Here is a 13,149-nt window from a genome sequence, read left to right as displayed (position 1 = left end):
CATCTTTTGTTGCGGAGCTCAGGCTCTAGAGCCTTCAGGTTTTGGCAGTTGCAGCTACCCGGATCTAGAGAACAGACTCAGTAGTTGTGGTGCACAGGCTTAGTTGCTCTGTGGCATGTGGATTCTTCCTGAATCTGTGATGGAAACTGTCTTTTGCATTGACAAGTGGATTCTTCACCACTGAGCCACCAGGGAAGCTCCAGAATCTTGAGGACAATTTCTGATTCAGCTAATGTGCTTTGAGTTTCCCCAGAAAGAGACTCTGAAACAAGGATTGTCACTGTGGTGGTTTAATTGTGCTCAACTCTTTTGTTGAGCACAAGCAACAAAATTGTTTGTTGTGCTAAACTGTGCCCAACTCTTTTGCGACTGTAGCCCACCAGGCTCCTTCGTCCATGGGATTTCCCAGGCAAGAATACCGGAGTGAGTTGCCACTTCCTTCTCCAGGAGATCTTCCCAACCCAGCGATCAAACGCACATATCCTTCTATTGGCAGATGGATACTTTACCACTGAGCCACCTGGAAAGCCTGCAATGAGGATGGAGGTTAGTAATTTATTTGGAAGGTGTATTATTTCCCTACTCATGCTGTTACAAATGACCACAAACTTAGTGGTCAAATTTAAAATTACACAAGCTAATTTTCTCATGCTTTCTATAGGTCAGAATTTCAGATAGGTAAACTAGGTCAGGTTATTTGCTTACAGTCTCACAAGTGTAAAACCACAATTTGGAGAATAAGCATCCAGTTGCTTTGGTCGCCATCAGCCAAGGGCTAGTCTTTTCTCCAAGAAAATACCAAATTTTCATCTTATTCTTCCATGTGTCTTCCTCCAGAAGTAGCAGTTTGAGTCCCTCTCACTTTCCAAGGCTTTTTGATCCCCTTTCTGTAACAGCTCTCTGATTTCACCTGGAGAACATTCTGTTTTTGAGGGCTCATGTGCTTAGACTGGATCCACCTAGATAATCCAGAATAATGTCCCTTCTTTAAGGTCCATAAGCTTAATTACTTCTGCAAATTACCTTCTGCCATGTAATTTGCATACCCACAAATTCCAGGGATTTGAGAACAGATGTATTTGAAGGTCTATTCTGCCTACACCAAAGCACTGGCACGGGATATTAGGGAAGGGAAGCAAGCCAACACATGTAAATCTGTGAGCTGGTTATGGCTTCTGTAAGATAAAGCTAAATCTCACAAGTATGATTTCATTGCATATATATATATATATACCACATCTTCTTTATCCATTTCTCTGTCGATGGACCTGTACATTGCTTCCACGCCTTGGCTATTGTAAACAGGGCTGCAATAAACATTGGAGTGCATGTATCTTTTTAAATTATGGTTTTCCCTGGATATTTGCCCAGCAGTGGGATTGTAATACCATGGGATATTACTCAGCCATTAAAAAGAATGAAATAATGCCATTTGCAGCAACATGGATGGACCTAGAGACTGCAATGCTGCATGAAGTAAGTCAGACATAGAAGATGAAATATCATATGACATTCCTGATATGTAGAACCTAAAAAGAAATGATACAAATGAACTTACACACAAAAGAGAAAGAGACTCACAGACTTAGAGAACCAACTTATGGTTGTCAGTGCACACCACTATATTTAAAATGAATGACCAACAAGGACCTCCTGTATAGCCCATGGAACTTTGCCCAATGTTATGTGGCAGCTTGGATAGGAGGGGAGTTTGGGGAGAATGGATATATATATATATATGTGTGTGTGTGTGTGTGTGTGTGTGTGTAGCTGAATCCCTTCACTGTTCACCTGAAACCATCACAACATTGATAATTGGCCATCATCCAATACAAAATAAAAAATTAAAATAAAAAATATCCCACAAGTAACTCTGGGAAATGAAAGAGTTGGGGACAGAAAACATTTTTTGTAAAGGATGAAACAGCAAATAGTTTCAGTTTTGTAGAAATGCTATGCCATACAGTTTCTGTTGCAACTATCCAACTCCACTGTTATAGCACAAAAACAGCCATAGACAACATGCCAATATATAAGCATGGCTGCATCCCAATAAAGTACCATTTACAAAAGGGAATGGCAGTTGAATTTGGTCCATTGGCTATAGTTTGTAGAACTCTGATGCAGAGCATGCTTTAGAGAATTTCCTCATGCAGAGCAAACAATTGGGGACATTATCCACAATCCTAATTATCTGAGGACTGATTGCTAGTCCTGAGTGCATTAAGTTCTCCTTGATAACTGCCCAAGCATTCTACTCTTGAGGGCAGAACAAACACTACAACACAAAGTATCAGGTACATGAAGCAAAAACATGCAGCAGGAATAATCAGTGCTGAGGAAATATGGCCGAGCACGGTCAGCATACGCTGTAGTTGTCAGTCTATCTGTAGCCTGCAGCTGCGGAAGCTCACATGGTGTAGATTTAGCCCTAGATTATGCTGCTTCATTTTATCTTTCATTAAAAATAATCAGATTTGTCAAATAACTGGCACACATTCAGGGGTAGGTCAATGCAAAATGTGAATAGTGCTATTTGTCAAAAAACTAAGATGACACTGGAAAATCTGAGATAGTCAGAAAACATATATACATATACACACACACACATACATATAAGGAGATGGTAGATGGTTAAGAGAATTTGTAAGGATTTAAGTTACATAAATGAGTAGTGGTTAGCTATTTTTCTTGGTGGATAAGAAAGTCATATAGCTGCTGCGGGAGTAATCATGAAGAAACTTTATTTTATTTAAATGGGGGCATTGCTAAATATTAGAAAATAATGATACTATAACAAACTAAATATCTGGTCCTATCAGTTGAGAATAGTGTTAATTGCACATTTGGTTGATGGAGATACAGTATAATAGATTCCATATTTATCTTTATAAGGATTATAAAGAACAAATTTTGATCATCCTGAAACCTGGAAATACAGGAATATTTGAGAATAATTAAGAAAAACCCATTACAATGTTTAGACATTCTCGCAATGACAAATGACAGAAAAATGCTGGACCAAATTCAGAAGTTTATAAAGAAAACAGAGACTGAAGTCTCTAAAAAGGTTTCATTTAGTATACATACTCAAAAATTCTCTGCTGGCATAATTGGGAATGGTGTGTACAAACCCAGATTTCATGACTACTCATCTTCTCAGTTTAAGAGGTATGTGGAAGCGATTCATACATCTTAATTTATCCTCACTTTTATAACTTAATTCTACTGAAGACTTAGTTGCATATATTATTCCATATATACTATGGTTGCTTATTAGAAACATACAAAATTGTGCTCAGATTTCAGCCTTAATCGCTCACCTGTTCACTGCCACAGTCACATTCTTCATGCATTTCCAAAATCCCATTACCACACACTGATTGATTTTGATAGAATGATTTCAGTATTGAAAACTTCTGAAGACACTGAGCTTCAAATGTTGAAACAAAATATCTATATTCATGCATGCTACAGTTGCTAAAAATCTTTACACCACTGGAAACTCTAAAATGAAATAATCCTCAGGTTAAATAAACCTAGCTAATAAAACCACATCTAAACAATGCACCATATATAATGATATGAATTGTAAGATGCTCCAAACAAAAAAACTAATGCTTTTTGGTGGAGACAATGTCAATCATGGCTATCTTTTTAAAAATTTTGTTTTTAATTGGAGGATAATTACTTTACAATATGGTGATAATTTCTGCCATACATCAACACAAATGAGCCACAAGCACACACATGTCCCCTCCTCTTAAACCTCCCTCCCAATTCCCTCCCCAACCCACCGCTCTAGGTTGTCACAGAGCACCAGGTTTGGATTCCCTGCATTAATACAGCAAATTCCCACTGGCTATCTATTTTACAGATGGTAATGTATATGTTTCAATCTACTCTCTCCTAACATTCTATCACAATAACTGAATTTATCCAGCTTTAATAAAATTTAGCCCCTCTACTTAAGCACTAGATCCTACATTCTCTCCTACATTACTCCGTGATTTTGCTCCTGTATTCCTTATATCCAACATCATCTTTTCCTCTTCTTCTCTTTATTTTGATTGATCTATAGTTACATCATATCTCCCATGAGTAAAATCTCTCCTTTGATTATAAATTCCACCCCATAATCATGAAAAGGTCATCTATGTCTATTATCTCCATTTTACTGCCTCCCACAGAGTTCATCAAGTTCCTTAAAAGTAACCTCAAATATTGACTGGAATTGTACTGAACTTATTAACCTCTTCTGGAAGAATTAGACATTTTATAGTATGTCATCTATTTCCTTAGTGCTAGTACACAGACTAGTTTTCAAGGTTGATGACCCTGATGAATTTTCTGATATTGTTGTTCTGATGGTACACTGACTGATTCTGCTGCCTTTGCATAGGTAGTCAATCATAATATCTGCAAATAAGGACATCTACTTTCTTCTTCAAATCTTTCCTTCTTTTTTTTTTTTTCTTTTTACCTCAAAATAATAGTCCAAGCGACCAGTTCAATGTTACATTGCCAAGGGTGATTTTGCTTTGAACAACAGATACAACAACAATATAAACAGCAAAAGTATCTGTGTGAATATAATATTTCATAGCCCTCATAAATCTTTACATTTTTCCTCGAATTTCCTTTAGTGAACATTTCATTATTATGGGATCCACCACTTTCTGGAGTCTTGTAGCACATGGACAAATTCACTAGTGTGATTTTTCCTCATGCACAACATTCCCTCCCAATTTTTTGATGTGGGATTGAGTATAAAAAATAAATTCATCAAGTCTTGTAACCAACTGCACAAATATATGCATGACATTAATTTGAGAGGAAAAACAAGGCTTACATTGCTTCATGGTTCATTATGCACTTAGCTGTTGGACAGGAACACTCCTGGATGTCATCATATGCTAACCCTATTTTAAGGCCAAGTAGTTGAGCTATAATAACTGAAAATCCCTCCAGTGTTATTGTGCCTGGATACTGAAATAAAGAAAGTTGAAGAGAAAACCAATATGTAAGAAGAAAATGAAAGCAAGTAATACATCAAAAGAGCTTTGTTCCTATAAAATTTTATATTTTAATACTTTTCCATGTTGACCATATTTATACTTATTTTGATAAATCATCAATCTGAATATCCATATTAATTAATTTATTAAAAATCATGAGATAAGGTAGTGCAATCAAACACATTTAACTTTTTTATTAAATCAATTCATTCAATTAACAAATATAGTTCAATATAGACATGGGTCAAGCACTATGTTAAAAGACGAGAATATAATGGCATGTATGAAAAGAAGGGACTTTGTCCACACTTGGAGCATATTTTACAGAAGAAGGGAAAGAAAATTAGTTGGAAAGTAACAACAAACCTACCAGATATAAAGAAAGCATGAAAAGTGCTCTAAAGTAAATCCATGGCTGATTCATATCAATGTATGACAAAACCCACTGGAAAAAAATAATAATAATAATAAAAAAAAAAATTAAAAAAAAAAATAAATAAATAAAAAAATAAAAACTGGAAAAAAAAAAAAAAAAAAAAAGAAATGGAACCCTTCAACAGAGAATTCTGAGGAGGGGTATAACTGTATAGTTCAGATAGTTAGAAAAGTCTATTTGTGGCATTGATGCTTAGGATGAGATACAAAGTTTGGGAAATGACCCACCATTATGAATATGGTAGCAAACTTGTTTGGGAAGCTGTTCAAAGGCTGTAGTATAATGAGGGAAGTAAAGAAATGACAGGATGAAAGTTCAAGACACAGGCAAGGCCATGGTAAAGAAATTTGGAGTGAGATGTCAGCCCAAAAAGACTGACAGTAGTGAAGAGTAGCATTTCATATAAATGGAATGTAAATTGTATTCATTTCATAAATAAATATAGTTTATTTATGTAAATAGATGCATTTATTAAATTTATTTAATAATTACAAAATTTTTAGAACTTAAAAATTACAAAAAAGTGTTTAGAACTTCCCAGTTTTTCTATATCAAAAAAATTATCATGAGTAAAATTTAACTCATACACTAAATAAAGATATTGTGTTTGTGTATGTGCATGGTATAAGGCATGGTGACTACAGTTGATGAGACTGCATTATATACTTGAAATTTGTCAAGAAAGTGGGTCTTAAGCATTTTCATAAATAAAGTGGATTGATGGATATATTGATTAATTTTTGGAATCATTCCATATCTAGTATCAAATTATCACACTGTTCAGTTCAGTTCAGTTCAGTTGCTCAGTCGTGTCCGACTCTTTGTGACCTCATGAGCTGCAGCACGCCAGGCCTCCTTGTCCATCACCAACTCCCGTAGCCTACCCAAACGCATGTCCATTGAGTCGGTGATGCCATCCAACCATCTCATCCTCTGTCATCCCCTTTTCCTCCTGCCCTCAATCTTTCCCAGCATCAGGGTCTTTTCAAATGAGTCAACCCTTCACAGGAGGTGGCCAAAGTATTGGAGTTTCAGCTTCAGTATCAGTCCTTTCAATGCATATTCAGGACTGATTTCCTTTAGTATGTACTGGTTGGATCCCCTTGCAGTCCAAGGGACTCTCAAGAGTCTTCTCCAACACCACAGTACAAAAGCATCAAATCTTCAGTGCTCAGCTTTCTTTATAGTCCAACTCTCACATCCATACATGACTATTGGAAAGACCATAGCCTTGACTAGGTGGCCCTTTGTTGGCAAAGTAATGTCTCTGCTTTTGAATATGCTGTCTAGGTTGGTCATAACTTTTCTTCCAAGGAGTAAGTGTCTTTTAATTTCATGGCAGTGATTTAAAATCATCTGCAGTGATTTTGGAGCCCCCCAAAATAAAGTCTCTCATTGTTTCCACTGTTTCCCCATCTACTTCCCATGAAGTGATGGGACCGGATGCCATGATCTTTGTTTTCTGAATGTTGAGCTTTAAGCCAACTTTTTCACTCTCCTCTTTCACTTTCATCAAGAGGCTTTTTAGTTCTTCTTCACTTTCTGCCATAAGGGTAGTGTCATCTGCATATCTGAGGTTATGATATTTCTCCCAGCAATCCTGATTCCAGCTTGTGCTTCATCCAGCCCAGTGTTTCTCATGATGTACTCTGCACATAAGTTAAATAAGCAGGGTGATAATATACAGCCTTGACATACTCCTTTTCCTGTTTGGAACCAGTCTGTTGTTCCATGTCCAATTATAACTGTTGCTTCCTGACCTGCCTACAGGCTTCTCAAGAGGCAGGTCAGGTGGTCTGGTATTCCCATCTCTTTCAGAATTTTCCACAGTACACTTTAATTATGTAAGTATTTTATTTGTCAATTATATCTCAATAAAGCAAGAAAGTGAAAGTCATTCAGTTGTGTCTGACTGTTTACAACCCCATGGACTATACAGTCCATGGAATTTTCCAGGCCAGAGTACTGGAGTGGCTACCTTTCCCTTCTCCAGGGGAATCTTTCCAACCCAGGGATTGAACCCAGGTCTCCTGCATTGCAAGTGGATTCTTTACCAGCTGAGCCACAAAGAAAGTCCAAGAATACTAGAATGGGTAGCCTATCCCTTCTCCAGGGAATCTTCCCTATCCAGGAATTGAACCAGGGTCTTCTGCATTGCAGGTGGATTCTTATCAGCTGAGCTATCAGGGAAGCCAATAAAGCTGGGGTGGGCAGGAAGAGTTGTGGGGTGTGTATGTTTGCATGTACACAAATACAGGAAAAAACAGAGAAGAAAACAATATGGTCAAGTTTCAATAGAGACTTAAAATCTATAATATAGAATATAATAGTTACTTCAGGTGGTGAAGAAGTGGAGTCCACCTGGGATTAACAGAAGCTTTTAGCATTGGTCGGGAGTCTATGCTCAAAGGAAACTAAAAAGAGACAGTTTGTGTGACTTTTAGACTGAGGCCAAGTATAATGGACATGGTCTGTGGGTTCAAAGGGCACTCAGGGCAAAATCTTTACTATTTCTAGCCTGGAAAATATAAAATGTGAATATCAGGAAATTATGACTGTCAAATACACAAGCAGAAAACTTCAGAAAGAAGATAATCCTAAGTCTGTCTCCCACATTTCTCGCTGATTCCTGAGACACTCATACAATTAGCAGCCTCAAACACAACTGAAGAGCTTCAGCTGAGGCCAGAGCTGCCATCTGTGAGGCTGAGTTGCTGTTCTGACTTTAACCAAGAAGAGCAATGAACAACAAAACAAGCAAACAAAAATCAACCCTCGACAGAGAAAAGCAGCAGAATCCAGACTTCCTATGAATGTTGTAATGTCCAAGGTTTCAAAGAATATCATTAAAAAGGCCATGGAAACTAAATCAGGTTGTGAGCAAAGGCCCATAAAACTAGCCTAGAATGTGTATTTTAGAAAATAAATGGTCCTCAGAAATGGAAAATGTAAAGAAAAATCAGTACCTCATGACAATTCTCAGAAATATTCTGAATACAGCCCAAAATTACTCTCATACCAATAACCAGGACTATCTTGACTCTAGTCAGAAATGGCAATCAACAGAAAGCAAAGCCAAGATGCATTTCCTGACAAGGATTTTAAAGCAACCGTCATAAAAATGCTCCAGTGAGCTATTGTGAAAACTCTTAAAGCAAATTAAGAAATAGAAAATCTCATCAAAGAAACAGATAATATAAAAAGAACCAAATGAAAACTTCAGAAGATAAAAAATACAATAATAAGAAAATAAACTTCAGTAGATGAATTTAGTAAAAAAAAAAAAAAACAGAGATGACAGAAGGGAGTATCAGTGAACTTAAAGACTGATTAGTATAAATTATCCAATCTCAAAACAGATAGGAAATAGCTTTTGAAAAAATTAACAGAAATACAGGAACAGTGGGACAATGACAACAACAACAACAAAAACCTAACATTAATATCGTTAGTGGCCCAGAAAAAGAGAAAAAGTGCATAGCTGAAATATATTTGAAGAAAAAAAATGGCTGAAAATCTCCTCAGTTTGGCAAAAGACACAAATCAACATATTTAATAGATTCACAAAACTTCTAACAATAAACTCAAAATAATGCATGATCAGACACATCATAACTAGATGGCCAGAGAAAAATGTTAAGTGTCTTGAAGTCAACCAAAGGAAAACAACAGATTGCTTACAGAGGAACAATGATTAATAGGAGTTCTCATCAGAAATAATATCAGAGAGAGAATGTAACACAATAGTTTTGAAGTGCTGAAAATGACTTTCATCCAACAAAAATATCCTTAAAGAATGAAGATGAAATAAAGACATTATAAAATGAAGGAAAATTAAGAGACATGTTGCCAGTAACCAAGCTTTAAATCAATGACTAAAGGAAGCTCTTCAGACAAGGAAGAAAATGATAATAAAAGAAAACCTGAAACATCAGTAGTGAAGAAAGAGGAACAGAAAACGTACTTACACGGGTAGATAAAATAGACTATTTTTCATTTGATTTTTTAAAATTATGTTTCAGGGTTGAAAATAAAAATTATAATTTAGTGTGATATACTTATTAATATGCTTGGAAGTAATATTTAAGCAAACTATACTATAAAATTTCTCATTTTATGCTTATACACATAATTTCAGATCTAAAATAAATATGGTATCAACATTTCTATATTCTACTTGAAACAGTAAAATGCTGGTAAACAAACTTGTGTGTATGTGTGTATGTGTCAGTGTGTGTAATCTGACTACAGAACATATGAAAAATGTTTTACGAAGAGAAATATTAAAAAACACTAAAAATAAGAGATTGATAGTTTCTATCAAGAGACAGGATATATTTGTGTACTATACAGTATCTGTCACAACTATAATTACCTAGACACAGTGGACTAATGAGTGAATAAAACTGTAAATAGAACTTTATTTACAATATAGGTGGTTGGCCAGACTTGGCCAATGGGTCAAGCTTACTTATTATGTCTATGATGAATAAGTAAAAATAGAATACGAAAAATTGTTCTAGAAAAAATGAGAACTGGAAATGGCAACAGAGGACCAAAAAAAGAGAGATAAAACAGAAAACATCTGTGTCTCTGTGGGAGAAGGCGAGGGTGGGATGTTTCGAGAGAACAGCATCGAAACATGTATATTAGGGTGAAACAGATCACCAGCCCAGGCTGGATGCATGAGACAAGTGCTCGGGCCTGGTACACTGGGAAGACCCAGAGGAATCGGGTGGATAGGGAGGTGGGAGGGGGGATCGGGATGGGGAATACATGTAAATCCATGGCTGATTCATGTCAATGTATGACAAAAACCACTACAATATTGTAAAGTAATTAGCCTCCAGCTAATAAAAATAAATGAAAAAATAAATAAATAAAATTATCTTTGAAAAAAACAGAAAACATATACTAAGTTGACAAACTGAAGTACAGATGCATCAACATTTAAATTCAGTGCAAATTTCTAAACATACTAATTAAAAGACACAGATTGGAGAAACGGAGGAAAAAACACATGGTCCAGCTTGCTGATTGGAAATTCACATAATATATAAAGACAAAAGCAGTTAAGAAAACAGATTTAACATATGAACATTCATCATAAGAAAGCTGGAGAGGCTATATTAATAACAGATGAAGCTAGCTTCAGAGCAAAGATTATCATGGACAAAGGATATTGCAATAATAAAAAGTTCAATAATAATCTTAATTGTTTGCATATCGAACATAAGAGCTGCAAAAATATAAAGCTAAAATGAATATAATTGAAAGAATAAACACACACATACATAATTTAGTTGGAGACTTTGACAACTCTCATAATTGATAAAAGCACTAGACAACAGGAAATTGTTTAAAAGACATGAAAAATATTATCACACAATGTCTATAAAACTGGCATTTATACAACATTCGACTACAGCATGATATATGTCTTATGCCGTTTGTAACACACGTGGCTTAAACCAAGGTGTTCATGGACTTCAATAATTGCAAGGTTTCTACCCATGATTGGGCTTCCCTGGTGGCTTAGTGGTAAAGAATCTGCCTGCAATGCAGGAGACCTGGTTTGATCCCTGGTTGGAAAAGATCCCCTGGAGAAGGAAATGCCAACCCACTCAAGTATTCTTGCCTGGGAAATCCCATGGACAGAGAAGCCTGGATGGGCTACATACAGTGCATGGGGTCACAAGAGTCAGACACTACTTAGCAACTAAACCACCACCACCCATGATATGAAGTAGTGCAATTTTATGCCCTGAAAATGTTAAGCCAATTGCTCAAGGTTGGGAAAAAGGATTAAAAAGAAAAGGAAAAAGTTAAAAAGACAAAAAAATAGATGATGAGTCAAAATGCTCTCATACATATATATACTGGACAAAAAAAATTTCAAAATAACCTAAAGAAAAAAGTGCTTTAATATAACAAGCATGTTGGATGATAAAAGATACCATGGAAGGATAAAAAGATCATAAATATTTTCATGAGAAATAAGCTATTAAGATGTTGAATCCTGTCTTCAATATAGGAAGACAAAAGATAATGCCTAATTTTGAAGCATCACTATGAACAAAGCTAGTGGAGGAGATGGAATTCCAGTTGAACTACTTCAAATCCTAAAAGATGATGCTGTGAAAGTGCTGCACTCAATATGCCAGCAAATTTGGAAAACTCAGCAGTGGTCACGGGACTGGAAATGGTCAGTCTTCATTCCAGTCTCAAAGAAAAGCAATGCCAAAGAATGCTCAAATTACCACACAGTTGCACTCATCTCACATGCTAGCATAGTAATGCTCAAACTTCTCCAAGCCAGGCTTCAACAGTACATGAACAGTGAGCTTCCAGATGTTCAAGCTGGATTTAGAAAAGGCAGAGGAATCAGAGATCAAATTGGCAATATCCGTTGAATCATCAAAAAAGCAACAGTTTCAGAAAAACATCTACTTCTACTTTATTGACTATGCCAAAGCCTTTGACTGTGTGGATCACAACAGTGGAAAACTTCAAGAGACGGGAATACCAGACCACCTGGCCTGCCTCCTGAGAAATCTGTATGCAGATTAAGAAGCAACAGAACTGGACATGGAAAAACAGACTGGTTCCAAATTGGGAAAGGAGTACGTCAAGACTGTGTATTGTCACCTGGCTTATTCAACTTATATGCAGAGTACGTCATGAGAAATGCTGGGCTGGATGAATCACAAGATGAAATCAAGATCGTCAGGAGAAATATCAATAACCTCAGATATGCAGATGACACCACCCTTATGGCAGAAAGTGAAGAAGAACTAAAGAGCCTCTTGATGAAAGTGAAAGAGGAGAGTGAAAAAGTTGGCTTAAAACTCGACATTCAGAAAACTAACATCATGGCATCTGATCCCATCTCTTCATGGCAAACAGAAGGGAAACAATGGAAACAGTGACAGACTTTATTTTGGGGGGCTCCAAAATTATTGCAGATGGTGACTACAGCCATGAAACTAGAAGACACTTGTTCCTTGGAAGAAAAGTTATAACCAACCTAGACAGCATATTAAAAAGCAGAGACATTACTTTGCCAAGAAAGGTCCATCTAGTCAAGACTATGGTTTTTCCAGTGGTCATGTATGGATGTGAGAGTTGGACTATAAAGAAATATGAGTGCAGAAGAATGGATGCTTTTGAACTGTGGTGTTGGAGAAGACTCTTGAGAGTCCCTTGGACTGCAAGGAGATCCAACCAGTCCATCCTAAAGGATATCAGTCCTGAATATTCATTAGAAGAACTGATGCTGAAGCTGAAACTCCAATACTTTGGTGATCTGCTTGAAGAGCTGACTCATTTGAAAAGACCCTGATCCTGGGAAAGATTGAAGGCAGGAGGAAAAGGAGATGGCAGAGGATGAGATGGTTGGATGGCATCACCGACTCAATGGACACGAGTTTGAGTAAACTCTGGGAGTTGGTGTTTGAATGGGAGGTCTGGCGTGCTGCAGTCCATGGGGTCGCAAAGAATAGGACACGACTGCATGACTGAACTGAATTGAACTGAAATTTGAATATTCAAGGAATTTATTGAGTATATTACTCAGAAATATAGAGCAAAAGAATGAACAAACTATTTCTACACATATAAACATGAATAACTATCAAAGATGTAGTTTTGAGCAAATATGTAGTAGACACACACATTAAGAACACATACTCTATT

General features: G+C 36.4%; 1 protein-coding gene across 1 annotated transcript in view; it reads right to left on the bottom strand.

Moving 5' to 3' along the window:
* Positions 1–13,149, bottom strand: part of LOC133050546 (disintegrin and metalloproteinase domain-containing protein 18-like) — a 106,460-nt gene that overhangs the window by 66,532 nt on the left and 26,779 nt on the right. The window contains exons 12-13 of the mRNA XM_061134788.1: positions 4,853–4,989; positions 3,324–3,507 (exon numbers count right to left, since the gene is read on the bottom strand). Coding sequence (XP_060990771.1) covers positions 3,324–3,507; positions 4,853–4,989 — 321 coding nt within the window. The remainder of the gene's footprint in view (positions 1–3,323; positions 3,508–4,852; positions 4,990–13,149) is intronic.

The sequence above is a fragment of the Dama dama genome, chromosome 32 (assembly GCF_033118175.1).
Source record: "Dama dama isolate Ldn47 chromosome 32, ASM3311817v1, whole genome shotgun sequence".
NCBI classification, from domain to species: domain Eukaryota; kingdom Metazoa; phylum Chordata; class Mammalia; order Artiodactyla; family Cervidae; genus Dama; species Dama dama.
Note: the sequence above shows the minus strand (reverse complement) of the source record. Positions and strands in the feature narration are given on the sequence as shown.